This window comes from Heliconius melpomene, chromosome 12, assembly GCF_056956725.1.
Source record: "Heliconius melpomene rosina isolate 202511_hmr_F chromosome 12, ASM5695672v1, whole genome shotgun sequence".
Classification (NCBI taxonomy): domain Eukaryota; kingdom Metazoa; phylum Arthropoda; class Insecta; order Lepidoptera; family Nymphalidae; genus Heliconius; species Heliconius melpomene.
In genome coordinates, this window is record NC_140400.1 from 1730341 (window position 1) to 1749129 (window position 18789).

The 18789-nt window shown below is 34.7% G+C and overlaps 1 protein-coding gene across 16 annotated transcripts in view; it reads right to left on the bottom strand.

Moving 5' to 3' along the window:
- The window catches only part of shot (dystonin-like protein short stop), a 239974-nt gene that overhangs the window by 29622 nt on the left and 191563 nt on the right, over positions 1-18789 (bottom strand). For all 16 annotated transcript variants that reach the window (XM_085194381.1, XM_085194376.1, XM_085194378.1 and 13 more), the window contains 35 exons: positions 17939-18166; positions 17454-17591; positions 17132-17355; positions 16646-16846; positions 16335-16511; positions 16122-16224; positions 15664-15771; positions 15194-15337; positions 14669-14774; positions 14343-14465; positions 14003-14160; positions 13549-13680; positions 13006-13118; positions 11987-12128; positions 11589-11755; positions 11002-11161; positions 10270-10475; positions 9670-9860; positions 9230-9354; positions 8820-8980; positions 8137-8261; positions 6842-7041; positions 6224-6418; positions 5330-5554; positions 4965-5099; positions 4521-4760; positions 4174-4344; positions 3745-3939; positions 3286-3417; positions 3041-3174; positions 2668-2860; positions 2169-2395; positions 1505-1649; positions 1056-1175; positions 605-802 (listed from right to left, as the gene is read on the bottom strand). In XM_085194381.1, the coding sequence (XP_085050507.1) occupies positions 605-802; positions 1056-1175; positions 1505-1649; positions 2169-2395; positions 2668-2860; positions 3041-3174; positions 3286-3417; positions 3745-3939; positions 4174-4344; positions 4521-4760; positions 4965-5099; positions 5330-5554; positions 6224-6418; positions 6842-7041; positions 8137-8261; positions 8820-8980; positions 9230-9354; positions 9670-9860; positions 10270-10475; positions 11002-11161; positions 11589-11755; positions 11987-12128; positions 13006-13118; positions 13549-13680; positions 14003-14160; positions 14343-14465; positions 14669-14774; positions 15194-15337; positions 15664-15771; positions 16122-16224; positions 16335-16511; positions 16646-16846; positions 17132-17355; positions 17454-17591; positions 17939-18166 (5742 nt within the window). The remainder of the gene's footprint in view (positions 1-604; positions 803-1055; positions 1176-1504; positions 1650-2168; positions 2396-2667; positions 2861-3040; positions 3175-3285; positions 3418-3744; positions 3940-4173; positions 4345-4520; positions 4761-4964; positions 5100-5329; positions 5555-6223; positions 6419-6841; positions 7042-8136; positions 8262-8819; positions 8981-9229; positions 9355-9669; positions 9861-10269; positions 10476-11001; positions 11162-11588; positions 11756-11986; positions 12129-13005; positions 13119-13548; positions 13681-14002; positions 14161-14342; positions 14466-14668; positions 14775-15193; positions 15338-15663; positions 15772-16121; positions 16225-16334; positions 16512-16645; positions 16847-17131; positions 17356-17453; positions 17592-17938; positions 18167-18789) is intronic.

An 18789-nucleotide genomic window follows, 5' to 3' on the forward strand; every position in this document is an offset into this window, starting at 1 on the left:
AGTTTATGTTAATATAACAAATATTTGTCCTTTAGCTTTTAATTATTTTTTGATAAATATGATAAGAACTTTAAATAAAAAAATCCGACTGTCAGATTTCAATACTCAGTTTTGTATTACAAAAATTCAAAAAATTAAATTAATTTTAATACAGCCACTTCTCTCTCTACACTTCCAACAGTAAACGTCATCGCTCATTTCAGGCGATACAATTGGCGTTAATGTTCAATAATTATTCTATTTATAATCATTTCAACCAAAATGGATGTTCACGGTACTATACTCTGTATTTGATGAGTGTTAATTTTTTTTTATTATTATACCATACACGTGCAAACCAGTCAAACTTCAACGTATTAGTTCTCACGTTAATTTCTTTGCAATTCAAACATTTGAATTATCGCCTAATGTCAAACGGCATGGTGAATACCGCTGTTAAATTATCGCGTTACGCACGACTTAATCACGACAGACGGACCACGGACGGACGTTTGTAACGTTTGTAGCCGTGGCTACACCAACGTTAGACATCCATCAATACGATAAATAATGGTATTTCCACACAATAATGTGGCCCCAGCAGCGCACGCACACATACACACACCTTCTTGGCCTGCGCGAGTAGGTCTCTAGCACGCGCTCTCTGCGCGGCCACGTCGTCAGCGAGCGGGCGGTGCTCGGCGAGCTGCGCACGCAGTGCGGGCGCGGCGGCGGCGGGGCGGTCCGCCCCCTGTAGGGCCGAGTACGCGCCACGCAGCCACTCTGTTAGTTCCTCCATGTCGCCTACTACTTCTAGGGAGCGCTGTTGGTACAGAGAGTGTTTTGTATTAGCTATAATTAAACATCTACGCTCCTCGAGAGTGACTTGAAAGGAATATATTTCTTGACGACAAATTACAATTAATATAAAATTACGTAGCATTTCAGATACAATACTTTAGTAATAAGTATATTGTTGTTTACCTTACTGTAACCACTACATGTTATTTTTAATCAGATTTGATTACTTAGTCTTTTACGAAATCTTAGTAAATTATAATTAATGCGTATATTACCTTCTTACTCAACAGCAATCTCTCCGCCTTCCTCTGTATCTGTTCTGCGATGGCATCAAAACGTCTATTGTCTCGAGTGACCACACCTTCTACATGGGTAGCGCCTTCTCCAGGTGAGATCTGGTAGTACAAAAAAGTAAAAGTGTTAAAACACTAACTTTCCCAATTATTGCTTAATTTTTCAGATATTGCGTGTGAGTGGCAGAATTCAACGCCGCGCTATACGTAGCGGAGCAAAAAATAAATATGTTTGTAATTCCTTATATAAACTTTATATTCTTATTTTTATTTGTACTTCAATATGTAAAATAGTAATATACGTTATTGAAAAAATTTAAATTTTAATAATAATTCTCTAATGTGAGAATGAAATCCACAACCATATTTTACAGAGAGACTCTATACCACAGTAAAACGCCCCCAAAAATATATATATGTTTTACATTTACCTGACATAATTGAGGTCCCACAAGGTTGATGTTATCTAATAGAGGTCTAAATTCCTGTAGTTCTGCCTCCAATCTCAATATGTCTTCTTCACGCGGTTCCACAGACTGTAGGCATGTTTCTGCACTTGACATCCAATCAGATAACCTGTTGTTAAATAATTTAATAAATAAGTTAAATGATAAAAGTCAACTTTTAACTTCACGCATTTTCACGCTTCACGTTGTTTTAATGAACACTAATTAATTAATTCTAAAACGAACTTAAAATAAAAAAAATAAATCAGCTTCACGCTGCAGAAAGTGGGGAACGGAATGTCTTAACACTAGGTTCCCTCTGCCTACCCTGCTGTGTGTACACAGCTGCTACACAGCAGGGTAGGCAGAGGGAACCTAGTGTTAAGAAATTCCGTTCCCCACTTTCTGCCGAATTCTGGAGGCATTGCGTGTTGAGGAGCAGAACGCAACGCCGCGTTTTGCCTCAACACCAGAGCGAAAAAATGGAAATATAAACGTAAATAAATATTTCACTTCCTCGAGTGGGGATCGAAGCCACAACCGTCGCGTTACAGTCACACTCTTGGAACGCTATCTAATACAATGTTGATTATTTATTGGTAATAAATCAATACATAAATGTATATTTTTAAATCAATTTCAAACTCACTTCGCATGACTTCCATACAACTGCTGCACCAGAGGCAACGTCTCCGAAGCTATACGTAATAACTCAGCTCCCTTTGATGTTAATTCATTATATCTTCTTTGTAGAGCATCTAATTTATCTTTGAGCTGTAACGCCTCGTCTCCTGATATATGCTTCATTAATTCTAGACCTGATTCCACTGTGCTGTCCACTGGTTCTTGTTTTGATGCTATTTCTTCAGTTTTCTCCTGTTTTATATGAAAAATTACAAAGGATCGTTAAATTATTAGTATTTTGTTATTATGACTACCTTGTGGCAGTCTAATGTGACCAATTGGATCTTTTTGCAGAAAAAATAAAAGGAAAATTTAATATTTTTATGTTATCATAGTAATGAGATTTTTTATTTATTTTTATAGAATTTAATGATTATTAAAGGCATTTAAACCAATGCACAAAGAACTTTTATACAAATATATATAAAAATGTTATACACATAAATATACAAAATTGTACATACAGCCAATTCATCCATCTGCCTTAGTAATTTCTCCATATGGACCGGTAATATCTTTCTCTTAGCCAAATACTGTTCCATTGTGTCCATCCACGCGGATAGATCTTGGTACGTGAGGACAAGATGGCGGAGACCCTTGCGTGAGTTGTCTAATAGGTCACCTATATTGAGACTGTGGTCGACTAGCGCTTGGTATCTAGAGGAAACGGATTTATATTATTAGATTACTATATGAGTTTTGAACAATATTTTTTTTTATCAATGAAATTCTGTTAATTGTGTCTAGTTGCATTCTGCTATTTAAAAGAAGAAAAAAAATAAACCAAAGAAAGCTAATAATTTAGAAAAAAATAATAGCACAGATAATTAAACCTACCTATCAGTAGCAGCCTGTAATCTATCTGCCAAAGTCGTAGCTTCGTCATCACCCACAAGTCCCATTAATTGGGAAGCTGTTTCTGTTAATTGCTTGAATGGTGGTTGTTTTGATAGGATATCGTCGTGGAGGTTCTGAAAGTATAATATTTGTATTGAATTACTGTTTTCGCTCCACGCTGTATATCGGACAGGCAAGGGGACCTATTATTAGGACACCGCTCGTTACAAAAGCCGCTCACTAACCTTATGCTCTCTAATCTTCTGCTGTATTTTCTCCTCATCGGTGGGCACCAGTTCTAACGATTTCACTTTACGCTCAGTGACGTCCAGCCATTCGACGAGCGGTTGAAGTTGCTCTTGGAATTGTTTAGCCACCTATAAAGATGTTATGGAAAGATGACATAGTGTTTTTCGATTATATTCGATTGTTTTTTTTTCTTTTACATTCATAGTGTCATGTTAGACTAGAAAAATCAAAACATTTAACTATATTAAACAAAATTAAAATTCTACCAATCAAAATGTTAATACTTTTGTTGGATGGAAATTATACTAAGCACCTGTACCCAGTCTACTCAAAATATTTCCATTAGCTTCGCGCTGTATCCCGCATATAGCACGTTAGGCAGTTCAACATTTCGTTTTCATTAAGACCCTTCCGTTCGCCATTTGAAAAAGAAAAATATAGTGACCAATAACTACCTTCATGGCCTGTTCCAGATCTAACATCCTCTGTTGAGCACTTCCAGTTAGCTGATCGAATCTCAGCATTAGTGTCTTTAATTGTTTCTCTATAGCTTTACGTTCTGTGACGTCACATCCGGCTGCCACTTCGTTGCCCATGGCGAAGAGAGATGACATAGAATTTTGCCTGTCCATTAACATTTTTCTGAGGAACTGTTGAGAGATAATAGGGAATTTAATACTACACTTATTTTTTTTTATTTATTGAAAAAAATGGGAAAATAAAAACAAATTATTTTATTTATTACAAAATATGTTATCTGTGCAAGCACTAAGTAATTTTTAGTTGAATTTTATAGTTTATTGTTAATTTCGACCTTGGAATCTCACCAACATTGGTTTATTCATTTAACGAAGTAAGATGACTCTACACTAATAGAAACTTACCTTTTGCTCTTGCAACTGAGCTTTAACCACTTTATAATCGGCGGACGGTGGTTTCTGGTTGTTGACCATGTCCTCAGTGTCGGTCAACCACTTCTCTAAGCCGGCGAGGGCTTCTGCGAATTTACCCGACTGGAGGAGACCGACGTCGAGGCGACGTTCTCTTTCATTCATCTGGGTGGGGAAAAAATATATATATTAGAAACGATTTAGTAGAAGGAATACGAAATTTGGTTGCATATCCTAACATACTTATTTATGTATTATTAAAAAAATATAACAACGCAATATTTGTAAAAAAAATCAATATATTCTAAGAAACTATTTTTAATACATTATATGTCAATTACCTTGTCCTTCAAAGCGTTCCATCTATCATTCATCTTCTCCAGATCTTTCTCCAGCTGTTGTGTGGACACTCCCTGTAGGGCTGATCTCACTAATCCTTGCCCTATTTTATTGCAATGCGATACATTTTGCCCTAATGGCTCTAACGTACGCTTCTTTAAGTCCGCAAAGTCTTTTTGTTGAGTACGAATTTGTTCGACTTCTGAGGAAACCGGTTTAAGACTTCGTACTTGTTCAGATGCCTGTTCGGAAGAATAAGAAATTATTTTAGAATACTTTAGCAAATGACATGTAGGTTATTATCCAAATCACACACAAGTCAAATTTCATCAATCTCTATACTTAATAAATCTTAATACGAGTATACTACAATTCTAAATAAAGAAACAACACCTTCTTTATCAAAGACAAAAATGACAAAATTAAGTTAAATAAACCTCAATTACCTCATCAACATCATCCATGACTGAATCGTAAGCTTTATAGAAGGCTTCCAATTTGCTCAATGTGTCGTCCAAATCTTGTTCTTTAGCGCGAGCACGTTCATCTAACTTGGCGAGTTGCTTGCGGATGTTTTCCACCTGTCGTTTCATAAAATATTTAGAAATATACTAAGCATATAATTATACCCTTTAATACAGCATTTACTTTAAATATTTCAATTTAAAGTTATAAATTAATATACATATCAATGCATATCAATCTCTTCACATTCTATTAAAGAAAATAAACTTACACCCAAATATCCAAACATTTAAAAAAACCAAAAAGAAAATGTTTTTCTACAAAAAACCCCTTTTTTAAGCCTCACCTGATCCCTTGCCTTATCAGACTCTCCGTGTCCACCATCAGCCAAATTCTCCGCCGTTCTCGCTGAATCTATTACCATGTCTTCTAAATTCTCTATTTTCTTATAGAATCTTGCAACATCATCCAATTGTGCCTTCACCGTTTTAATTTCACGACCTGGCGCCTTCATGTTGTCTAATTCCTTATCCAGATCGGATAAATCGTGGGATACGGCCTTTATTTTGTCCTAAATAATATAAGAAAATATTACATATAAATATAATATTATTTATAATATCGTATAAATGCTTTATTAAAAGCTCTTTTTTTCTTCTAGATTGTGTAAATATATGGGAAAATTAATAGTCACAGAGACGAACTTGGTATACACTTATAACATTTAAGCTAATTCATTTATTCTATTAAGTAACAACGTGAAGAGAATATTCTCTTAGATAAAAGATTACTATTGTCAATAATGCTAATAGCATCGACGATAAAACAACTATACTATCTGTATGATTTTGACACACGATTATTAATCTCACGATCGATAATTTTTTTATCTTCTCGTCTTATGTTATACTATACAACATATTACGTCATTTTACATCTATTTAATGTGCATTGGACATTATATTCCACCTAAAACCAATTCAAAATATTTATAGGTTTCTTAATTTTTATCTTGTTCTAAGGGCACTTAGCACACTAAAACATATTTTTTACCCTGTGTTTCACGGAAGAATCTACTACACTGTGTCTTAGTGTTCTAAGACACTCGACAATTTTCGAGATTATAACGTCCAATCTTTGTTGCAAGAGCGGCAATATGAAAATGACTCGATCCTCCGAGTGGGTATCGAACCGTCGCAATACTCCACTGGCTCAAAAAATGCATATGATAAATAATAACCTGGAACTGCGAATAAGCAGCGGCCGCACCAGCCAGCTTCTCTCTGGCATCCTCCGTTTTCGTCTCCAGATCTTGGAGACGTTCAGTTAGTGCCTTGACGGTCTCATCTAGGACCGGTCGAGCTCTAGCACCGGCTTCTGGACCACCGAATTCCGTTGCAAGAGCAATGATGTCGTCTGCTGATATATTGACACTCTGGAAGATTGTTTTGGATGAGTTAGTGAAATTTATTTTTATTTATTTATTTAGCATATTTATATTTATTTAACGTATCTGCTATATACTTGAATATAAAAATTCCGTCTCACACTGAATTTTCTAAATATTGCGTATAGGATGGCGGAACTTAACGTCACATTTCGTTTAGTTACCAGTGCGAGGAGATGAAAATAGTTCATTCCTGCAAACATGACCGTTGTGACCTTAATCCTCACACTATGGATTGATGAATTAATTATTTTCTTATGTCCACCTTGGTAAAAGGTATTTTATTATGATGGAAAACGGAAAACACTCACAACACGATACTTAATATTCTGCATATTCCAACACTATGATATCTCTGGCTACCCTACAAATCATAAAGCTAAAAACAAGGAACAAGAAATCATTTTTCACCTGTAACGGAGCCCTAAGCCCGTGCACGTGGTCCAGCAGCCTCGCGACAGCGTCCCGTGCGGCGGCGGGCGGCGCTACTAGTGCTGCCTCCAGGCGTTCCTCGCACCGAGACAGCGGAGCTTCTACTGCACGCACTTTGTCTAGGAACTCGCCCAGCTTGCGAGACGTGGACTCTAGATATTCAACTTGTTGGAGCACCTCTGTGGATCATATATGGGATGTTACAATAAGTATTATATAATAACTAGCGGACGCGCGCAGCTTCGCCTGCGGGTAATAGGATAATAATACTCTTAGGGGTAAATTCTAATAAACTATGAAACACGTGTTCAATGAAATATTTTTAAGAGTCTCAATTTAAAATCTTATAAAAATCAGTGGCGATTTAGAGACTTTTCTATACGAACTATTTTAGAAAACCATGAAACATGTGTTCAATTAAATACTTTTAAGAGTCTGAATTTCAAATTTTATAAAAATTGGTGCCGATTTAAAAAAAAATCTATACAAACTTTCAACCCCTTATTTGCACCCTTAGGGGAATAATTCTAGAAAACCATGAAACATGTGTTCAATTAAATACTTTTAAGAGTCTGAATTTCAAATTTTATAAGAATCGGTGCCGATTTAATTTTTTTTTCATACAAACTTTCAACCCCTATTTCACCCCTTTAGAATTAAAATTTTTCAAAATCCCTTCTTAGTGGATGTCCAGATACGAAAGTAAACATCTGTCCAAATTCCACGTTTCTGCGCACAGCGGTTACGGCTGTGCGTGCGTCTTACCTCAGTCAGTGAGGACAAGTCCTTTTATATATATAGAAGATAATAACACATGAATTAAAACTTACTACCTCTTTTTACAAAAATTGTGTGGACGGAGGACGGATTTGGCATAGTTTTGTTTATATAGGGAAGTCTGTTTCTCATAGACAAAATGTGTGTGAGAGAGAGAGAGAGAGAGATAAACTATACAAATATAACATATTGCTGCAAACATAACATACATATCTGTGTGAGAGTGTAGGTAAAATAAAGTGACTATGTAAGCAAGATATGTAAAATATCCTCTGTGGGAGTGAAATGGAAGATATAAGACATAACGTGTTTGTGCGAGACAGAGCATGTAAATAGACGGAAAATAAAATAAAATAGAATAGGAAGCAAATATATTTACAATAAAAGATAAACAGCTTTACAGTGAAACGGTTAAACTTTGGAACTTCATATTTTTATTTTTTTATATGACGATAAAGTATCCATCATATATTTTAATTTATTGAATATATACAAACCGTTGTTAATTCTATCCCATCTGTCCTTCATAACGTCGAGCTGTTTCCTCACAATCTCTTGGTCCACGTCGCAAGCTGAGATGAAGGTCTCTCCTAGAGTGCGGTTGTTCTCATATTCACCAGATCTACAGAAAATTAAATTATCCTTAATATTATACAGATTAAAAATAAACTAACAATACTTGTCCAATTATGTTAATCGGCAAAATTAATTAATTTTAAAAAAAATAATTTTCAATAAAAATTACAATGTTAATAATAAAATTTTGAGGCCGTCGTGGAGTAGGGGCTATCAACATAAGTATTGGGGGATCAATTTCCACTCGGGGAACGAAATATTTAATTTATTTTATTTTCATTTCCTATTCCTTTCATTCATTCCTAACGAGGCAAAGCAAGGCGTTGAGTACGGTTCTTAAAAACGCAATGCCTCAAAAATTCGGCAGAAAAAAAGGGGGGTCGGATGTGGTAATGGGAGTGTCTTAACACTAGGTTCCCTCTGAAATGGAATTGAATGCATCATTTGAATAATTTCGATGTTACCCACTGGATCTGCAATCAGAATTACATAAGCACTAAAAGTGTGTAATGTGTCATACAGGACTCTAACCTATCTCCATTTGACCACGTGTGCAAAGCCACAAACTATATTACAATAATAATTGTGTACAACAAAACCTCACCTCTTCCAAACATCATTTCTAATCTGTTGTAATTCCCTCAACTGTTTTTCCACATCCTTCTTGGTGAACACAACTGGAGGTAGTTTATTCAATCTGTCCTCAGCGTCCGACAGCCACGGGACGAAAGACTCTTGAGCTTTAGTATATTTACGGCAATGTTCCTGATTAAAGAAATAGGAAATGATAAAAATATATTTTTTTGAAAATAATCAAGTAACTTTTTAGTTCACTAATTAAACCACTATAATAAATATATTTAGTTTTTCTTTGCAGTATACTACATTATTAATATTTATTTAAACAGTTTAAATAACATAACAAAGACATTAGTTGTTTTTTCAAAAATATAAATAAAAAAATAAAACCCCCATAAAAGTACAAATATCAAATAAAAAGAAATGAATTCTCACCATAGCTGTTTGCAAACGTGTGTATCTATCGACGGTTTCCCGCTTTAGTTTATCCCATTGCGTTTGTATCCTGTCCAAGTCTTTGCGGAGACCTTGGAACGCTGGTTTCTTTTCCATTTCACGGCCTAATCAAAAAAATATATAAATTACGTTTTCTTCTCGAATTATCTATATATATTAGAGTCAAATTATAGAGTCCATAAAATGTAACATAAATAGACAAATTACTCTTTTCCGTAGTATGTTGAAATCAAATGCATCTATTTGATATAAACATTATAGCTTTAAAATGCACAGTTTTAAAACATTTTTTATAATTCAAAATAAAATACGATTCAATGATATTTTATATAAAATTTATATTTGACAATACCTATGTACACTTTAACGATTTACATAAAAACAACAAGTTCATAAAAAAAATCTTAATTTTTTCATACCTTTATCCAATAACATAATAATTTCATGTTCCCTCTGCGTGAGGTCGCGGTACAGTGGCTCGTGTTTTGCCACCTGTTGTTGTAACTTGTTCTTATCCGCTGATACCTGTAACCGTCCCGGTAGTGACGACAATTCGGATTGTAACCATCCTAGAGTACGGGATACGGTCTCTTCGAGATTACGTCCGTCCCTGGAAAATGAAAGTAAGTTAATACAAATGTACTGGCGGTTATTTGTAATTTATCGATAAAGAGTTAATGGAGATATTTCTCTCGTAATCTACAAATTTTTGTCTAGCTGATATGTTTTATCGGCAGGTCGGCAATTCTCATAATTTAGCCAACACGTTTGCTTGCCAGGCTATAAGACCAAAGACCAAAGACCTTTTAACTTATACTTTATTTCTTCTGTAATAATTAACATTGGACTTTAGGAGCAAAATGACATATATATTTTTTATACCTCAATGATATGTTCCCAAAACAATCCTTATACAGTTAAACAGACAACAACTTACACCTAACGAAATAAACGAAACCCAAAAGTAAACAAAAAAAACTAAAACTAAATAAAAAAAACTAAAACTGAACAATACTCACTTAATAGCCCCTTCGATCTCAGCTTTGATCATATCCAGTTTCCTCTGCACCACGTCGTACTGCCTGGCCACAGCTGCCAGCTGTCCCTGCACGTGGTGCGCGTCGTGGCGTGCACCGGCCGCCGTCAGCACCGACGCGAGAGTCGAACCTGCTGCCTCCAAGTCCGCCAGGAGTGGACGCTGACCTTCTAGTTGACGTTCTAGGTTCTGTAGAAATCATAATATAAATCAACTTCACGCTATATCCCACAGACAGCAATGTAGGCAGAGGGAACATAGTGTTAAGACACTCCATTCCCCACTTTTCGTCGAATTTTCGAAGGCATTGCGTGTTGAGTGGCGGAACTCAACGTTGCGCTGTTGCCTCGACACCAGAGTGAATAAATGGAAATATAAATTTTAATTAAATATTTCATTTCCTGGAGTGGGAATCGAACCCACGACCTGTCGGTTTACAGTCATACTTTGTGCCCCTACGCTACACCACGGCTGGCATAATACATATAACTAAATCATATATTTTATGATTCAAGCTATAGCTATAGGTTTCTGCCGGAACTTTTGTGTTAAGATAGTCTGTGATCCTTTTCGTTCAACTTTCGAGATATCACAAGTTGAATGAGAGTGCTAAAAATCCCTAGAATTAAAACACTTCGTTTCTATTTTCGCCCCATTTCCAACTAATGCTTAGAACTAAATCTAAGCTATTACTATAAACATAATCCCACATTACCTCAACTTCCCTAATCTGATCAGCGGGTTCTCCATTGTTAGCGACATCGTCCAACTTGTCAGATATAGCGTGTAATGCATTCTTTAGCCTTGCGAGACCCGCGTCGAGTTCCCGAGATGTGTCGGCAGCCGCTCCTAGACTGTCTGCGCGTTGTTCTAACCTGTTTGTAAAAATGTTATATTGATATTGGTGTTTCTCTTTATTTTATATTGAATGTTGGTATTGGCTGTCTCCTTATTTTATACTTTATTTATTATACTTTATTACATTAGTGTAATAACAATTAATGTCCTGCTTTTTTTTACTTCAAGCTGTATTCCTCATATAGCTCGAAGGAAACCTGGTATTAAGACAACAAGACCAATTTTCGAGACGAAACATTAGTGTGGAGTGACAAAATTATTTTTATGTTGTTACCAAAGCGAGGAATTGAAAATAATTCGTTCCCCTAGTGAGAATCAATCCCATAACCGTTGCTTTTACAGTCAAAAATTGTTCCATTGTAATGGTATGTACCATATTACAACTACACATAACCACGACAGCCATAAAACATATTCCCAATAAAAAATCCCAAAAAAACTAACTGTGTAAGCAGATCATTCCATTTGTCTTGAACGACTTGTAGTTTCTGTCGCAATTTGTTAGCATCTTGATCGTTTTCTGGCAAACGTTGTAACACTGTATGTGCGACTTCTTCTAAGTGAGTTAGTTGAGGCTGCTGGCTTCTGAACTCCTCGCGGAGGACTTGGACCTGGTGAAAAGGTAAAATTTAGATTTAGTTTTTTTACTTCACACTTTATCCCGCACCGCTCTGTATATTTGGTCCAATTGATTAGTATTTTATGTAATGTAAAAATGTTATTTACATAAATTACAATATCATTTTCGATATTAAATTATATTACAAATTTTTCAATTTCAATAATAGCAAATGTATGTGTTACACACTTTATTAATAAACCATACATTCAATCTCCCTTACCTGTTGTACTTGCGTATGAACGACTCTGGAGTCAGATGAGATAGGTCCTAAAGCACTCAACATACGTTCCTTAGAGCCGAGCCACAATGTGAGACTGCTGTGAGTATCGTGGAAGTCTTTCATCTCTTCCATTACACGGATCCTGTTGGGAAAAAGGAAATTAGTAGTATACAAATAAGTTAGTTTATCTAACTTGACTTTTTCAATTATAGATTTTGCTGGTTGGCTAAAAATCTCAATGAGAAATGAAAACAATTAAAGTATAAAATTTCTGCCGTTCAAATCTATAACCACTGTATACTTTATAGTGTGGTGATGTTTCATTGCCTTATTACTTAAATTATATTTTTAAATTTAATCATATGCAACACCATTTTAATTTTTTTTTTTTCATCAGCCTATCGCCGTCCACTGCTGAACGTAGGCCTCCCTCATCAAGCGCCAACCATCCCGGTCTTGGGCTTCTCGCGTCCATCCGGTGCCAGCCATCTTCTTTAAATCGTCCGTCCATCGTGCTGCAGGGCGTCCTACTCTACGCTTACTTAAGCGCGGTCTCCACTCGAGCACGTATCGGCTCCATCGACCGTCGGTACGTCTGGCCATGTCTCCAGACAATTTTAATATTCTTTTTTAAATTATTAAAGTGCGTATTAACAGAGCAATCAAAATTCGTTTCTCCTTTACAAATATAAACATAAGAAACCTAGTCAAATATCCATTTTTTATTTTTGTTACGAACAAAATATGATCAGATCAAACCATATCAGAAAGAATAAAAACAAAAATCCCAAGTTTAAATCAAAAATACATTATAACAATACATTTACAACATAATTACAGTAGGGCAGACGCACCACGAGTTGGCCGCACTAAAGTTAGCTGTAGACGGCTGCGCAAATTTGATTTTAGGACTTTTATAATCTTTTATTTCTTCTCAAATATAAAATGTGCAAAAATACAGAAAGTGGCCACAACACATATAACCAAACCAATAAATAAAATATTTAAAAATTCCTTACTTATCCTTAAAAGCATCGTGCAGTGCTTTCCACCTAGCAGCCACTTCTTCACTCTCGTCGTGTAATCTGTCGGCTCCTTCCACTGTTTGTTTGCGACGGAGAAGCTCACGAACCTGTTTACAAAATACATATTTAAATTTCATAACTATACAACTCCACCTCAAAAAAAACTATTTCCCTTCTCTTTAAGTACCACAACTCAAAATTTTAAACGTTTTAAATGTAAATATACCGTGAATCAAATCAATCAAATCATTTCGATGTAAATATTTTTTTTCAATAACTAGCAATTATAAACTGGGTGTCTATGATAATCAGTTAGAATGAAAACTCATATCAAAATCATGAATTAAAATAATCTCAAGCCGAAATTAGTGACTTGTCACTCCAAAACTAGTCATTCAAATACTTAGTGATTATTCACTAAACTTCAAATAAACGAGACTAGTAAGTAGTACATTGTTATTTTAAATGAAAACATATATTCCTTATGACAATCAAATACACACTCATCATGTGATTTCGTCATTTATTTTTCCTTACCTGTGTTTTAGTAGAATCTAATATGCTCTGTTTTTCATACATTTCTTCAAGAGCTGCTCTAGCTTGTTTGATCGTTTTATCAGCTTCTTCTTTCGTATTAGGAATGGACTCTTTTGGTAATTGTCTTTGGACCTATAAATATTAAAAAAATGTTTAAAATATAGTATTTCTGGTTTTTAAGAAAATATTTATATAGTTTATTTTTAAAATAACCGAATCAGATCTATAAAACAAAATGGTGGAATTTTAAAATTCAAAGTTGTTTAATACTTATTACTATAAATTAAAAATATATTTTAATGCTTTTGACATTAATTGTCATTTTTTTTATTTACTTAAATAACACACTCTTCAACACAAATAAACGTAAATATATTCCGAATGGATAATAAACCCGCAATGTCATCATAGGGCTAAATTACCTATTAAAAGCGACCATTAAGAGTCAACATACCTTATCCAAGAAAATATTAAGAGATCGGAAGCTGTCCAAATATTTCTTGACTTCCTCCCTAACAGTGTCGATTTCTGTTTGTCTGTCTGCCAGTTTTGTTCCGAGTAGCTCGTATCTGTTGTTGATATCCGATATTTGTTGTTGTACTGGTGATAGTTCTGTAATAGATATGTATATTTTATATATTTATAATTTAATTTTCCACTGTGTCTCATATTTTTAAAACATAAAAAGAATAATAATTTCATTCTATAAACACAAAATAATAACGTTTAACGTTCATCAGGCTTAATGTGGTCAAATGAAATAGGTTTGCGATTTCAGTATTTAAAAAACCGACCATCCAAATGGAATCCATCTTGGCTGGATCTTCTAGAAGAGAATCCTGATGACGCCGATGCCGATGCTGGACTAACTAGCGCCCTAACCTTGCCCGGGGATGGGGAACGACCATCTGTACGACCTGTGTGGGAAAAGGATTTTTAATAAGGGCTTCATATAAGTTACAATACACATATTATATTATATGTTTACGCTATTTGTTGTTGGATTAGTCTTGACGGCGCGGGGGCTTACGCAGTCGAGTTTTAAATTTTTTGTTATTACTTTCCATATTTTTAAATGATTATTTCTTTATTTTGAATATTATTAAAATATATTACTTACTTGGTGTTTGTCTCTTAGTAGGGCTGTATAGCTGTCGTTTACGATGTGGACTGTCGGCGCGTTCCCCGCGAGTTAACGCATCATATATTGCAGCTGCTTCGTTCACCTAAAAAAAATATATTATTGGTTTTATATATTGTATTATGATATTTATATATATAAAACAAAATATATATTTTTTTATTCTAAGTGTGCAATAATATAAAAACGATTATTATTCGAAAGACGTATATAATTGCATCTGTATTTTTATGTTATGCAATAAAGAAATTTATTAATTTGTATACGAATCACAGTAGACAAATTAAAATTGCTTTTTTATAATCAATTTTTTTGCAACTGATAAATGTTTTTACTAGCTTTAACATCTCGCTTTGTTAAGCAAAGCGGGGAAATGAAAATTATTAAATTTAATCTTTCCCCTTAATGAAAATCGAACTCACAACCACCTTTACAAACAAATGATTTTTCTTTTATTAAAACTTTTTTATTCTATATGTAGTAACAACAAATAATAAACATTACCTTATCAATATTAACAGAGAAGTCTCTATATTCTTTAGCGAGCGGTCTCAGTTCATCTTGTTGATGTTTGATTACTTCCAAATCAACTGCAACGGGACGCAAATGTGCGACACGATTCTCCACGCTTTGTAACCACTCTAGGACCTGAAAATAGGAATATAGAATAAAATATACATTACACATTTTATATAATATTTACAAATATTTTTACGTTTTAGTCGAATTTGGAACACCTCTCATAGAATCACCAGCAGCACCTCTAATTTTAAATGCATATTTGTTTGGCTTCACTCTGCATTTCGCACATAACAAGGTAGGTAGAAGGAACCTAGTGTTAAGACATCCCGCTTTCAACGCATCGCCCAATTTTTCAAGACATTGTCGGGGGTAATGAACCCACTATACTGTATTTCTTGTTTACACTCACTCATAACTATTATAACTAAACTACAATGGCGCCATAACATTACCTTTACTCTCAATGATTCATATTGGTTAAGCTGATCTGCTTTTTGCTTGGAAAGTTTCTGCCTCTCTTCCAACGTCACGTTGAAATCGCGCCATTGGTTTTCAAGAGCCTGTAAAGATGTAAATTATTTACAAACATGTTTTTATTAATTACAAGCAGCATACAAGTAGCGAACAAACGTCGCGTTTACAGTCGCACGCTTGTGTTCCTGCCACAATACGCCCCAAAACCTTTTATACTACAAAATTATTAATACATTTATAACTTTTACTATTTTTTAATATTTAACGAAAAATTATTTTACTTTCATAAGCTGTACTTGATTATAAGAGCTTGTCCGTTTTATTTTTCCTATTACTTGTATTTTTGTGTGCAATAAAGATTTTTTTATTCTATAGACTTTTCATTTATTTATAGATATACAAAATAAAATTTTGATAAAATTAGTTATATTATTACCTTCATTCTATCACGTACGACGTGCGTGTCGGTGACATCCTTCTTTGAAATCAACTGTTTTCCATTTCTAAGACATTCTTCGAGCAATGGCATTTGCTTATCCCTAGAATAAATAGTTTAATTTATTGTCAAATAAAAAAAATAACTAAAATAATTTATTATTATTTAAATTATTATTATTATTACTTCTACAGTGACTTAAAAAATACCCACCTAGCATTAACCAAGTCAGCCAGCCTCAGTCTATCGTCACGCACGTCCGCCATGTCTAATAGTTGCGCGTGCGCCGCCTCGAGAGCGGACACTTGTTGCGTGAACTGTAATAGCTCTAGCGACACCTCCTCGAGCTGTTGGTTGCGTTTGATAGAGCGCTCTAGCTGTTTCTCGTATCTGGGGGATTGAAAGTTTCGTTGTTGATTTGCTATAGATTTGGTCTCTTTTTTGAAATTATTGCAATTGAGGATATGCATCGCGCTTTGTTTTTGTGTGTCTCGTATTGGATTGAATAAAAAAAAATCAAATACCTATTATAAATATCCTCAACTCGTTGTTCCAATTTCTTAGCAATTCTAACATTACTGGGTGTTAAAGCGGCATCTCGGGCCGATGATAACAACTTATTGAGTGTTGGTCTTCTCGCTTCTAACTCGGAATGACTAAGCCTTTGCTCCCGGATTTGTTCGTCAAGACGTTCCCGGATTAGGGACGCTGGTTTCTGTTGGTTCCTGAGAAGAATAGAGAAAAAAATATTTATAAAATCTACTAGAGAAAATAAGTTATCAAACATTTATCATTTTGATTTTATATTATATCTACATAAATTTCTAGCATTGTATGTAGAAAAGAAAAAGAAAGAAGACCTTTAATATAAAACACTTCATATCCATGTCTTATGTCTTCTCATGATAACTGTGTCATATCAACATATTGAACCAACGTGTTGACATTTATTAAAACATAACTGACAAAACAAAATTCTACATTAATTTATAAATTATACTACAACTTACTTAAAACCACTTTCAACTGCCGTCAGCCACTGCCCTTGTGTTTCGGCCGCATCTTGCAATCCCTGGCACTGCAGTAACGCGGCTTCTAATTCAGCACAACGGGATCCGACGGCCGAACTCAATTCATTGTAACGTTCGGAAAGTTCTAAAATCGGCACTTCGAGCTGTCTTATTTCCGAGGGTGTCAGGTTGCCTTCTAATGATTTAACTAGTTGGTCGCATGCCTGGGAAAAGTAACAAAAAATGGTTTTAACGTTACGATAATCCTATTTAGTTGAATTAACAATTCTGGCCAAATTGGTATATATTCTTATCAACTTACATCTCTAGCATTATCAATAAGCCTTCCCTGAGCCAACACATCAGTGTGAAGGGATTTAGCCCTGGCGAGTTGGGACTCTACTGCTCTGGGTTCACCACCCACCGCTTCTGATATTACTGCCCGGACTTGAGGTTCAACCTGGAGGAAAGTGAACTTTATTGTTATGTGTATAAGATTTAAGTTTATATTTCAATATCTTGTAAGATTCAATGTGAGGGAAAATTAGGTTTATTATTAGGTATATAAGATTAATTTTTCCATTTCTTTTGTTTGTCACTGGTATATTACATATTCCTAGCACAGATAACCTTAGAACAAATCACTCTGCCACTCTTTTCTCCACACATTGTTTACATACGGGACAACTTTGAAACTGTTTATCTCATTAAAAAAATAAAAAAAATAGTGTAAAATCACAACCAACACGTCTACCACGATTTCTTCAATACAATAATAAGATAAAAAAATAAATTAAAGAAACATACCGTTTGCATCCATCTCTGAGCTCTTTGTAACGCTTCCCTATATCTCGCAGACCCGTCATTAGCCGTTCTCAGTCTATCTAAGAGTCTCTGAGCTCTATTGGCTAAGTCTGAATGCCTCCTTCTCGCTAAGGCTGCGTGCTCTCTAACTAGACTGTCCGCCGGTGGAACGATGTGGGACAGACGAGCTGGTAATGTTGTACGATAGTCGTTGAGGATTGATAGGAATTCCTGCAAAATTGGGTAAAATTTAAAAAATTACTCTAATTTGTGTGTAAATGACAGTTGTTTTTAAGTTTAAATTTTATTTACGTAACAAAATGACTTTTTTAATTATCATTATAAATAAAACGAAAAATTGTGATTAATGTCACGAAAGGTAAGTCTTTAGCTTCTTAAATATAGTTTAAAAATACTTTAATTTATTATCAACTAGCGACCCTCTTGCGGCTTCGCCCGCTTTTACTACTGGATTATTCATATAATGTATGTTTGCAAAGCACTTAAGATAATGTGAAAATTAATTAAACCCTAATGCAACCCGCATTTTCGTAGTTTCAATAAGGATTTTCCAATTGTTTTACACAGCAAGGATTTTTTAGTAGGTACCGTAATTTTAAATCTGTGCTACTAATCTTTTCAAGTACTTCTTAAAATATATTTAAATGACTATTTTTGATAGTTAAATGACTATTTTTAAACGAAAGAAATTATAAGCAAAAGCCTACCTACTAATAACTACTACAAAATATATGAAACCAAATATATCGAGCTCAAATAATACATTCAACTCCAATTATCCAATACGTGCAATCGCATCTAAATCTTCGTTGCTATAGAGGCAGGCGGGTTCT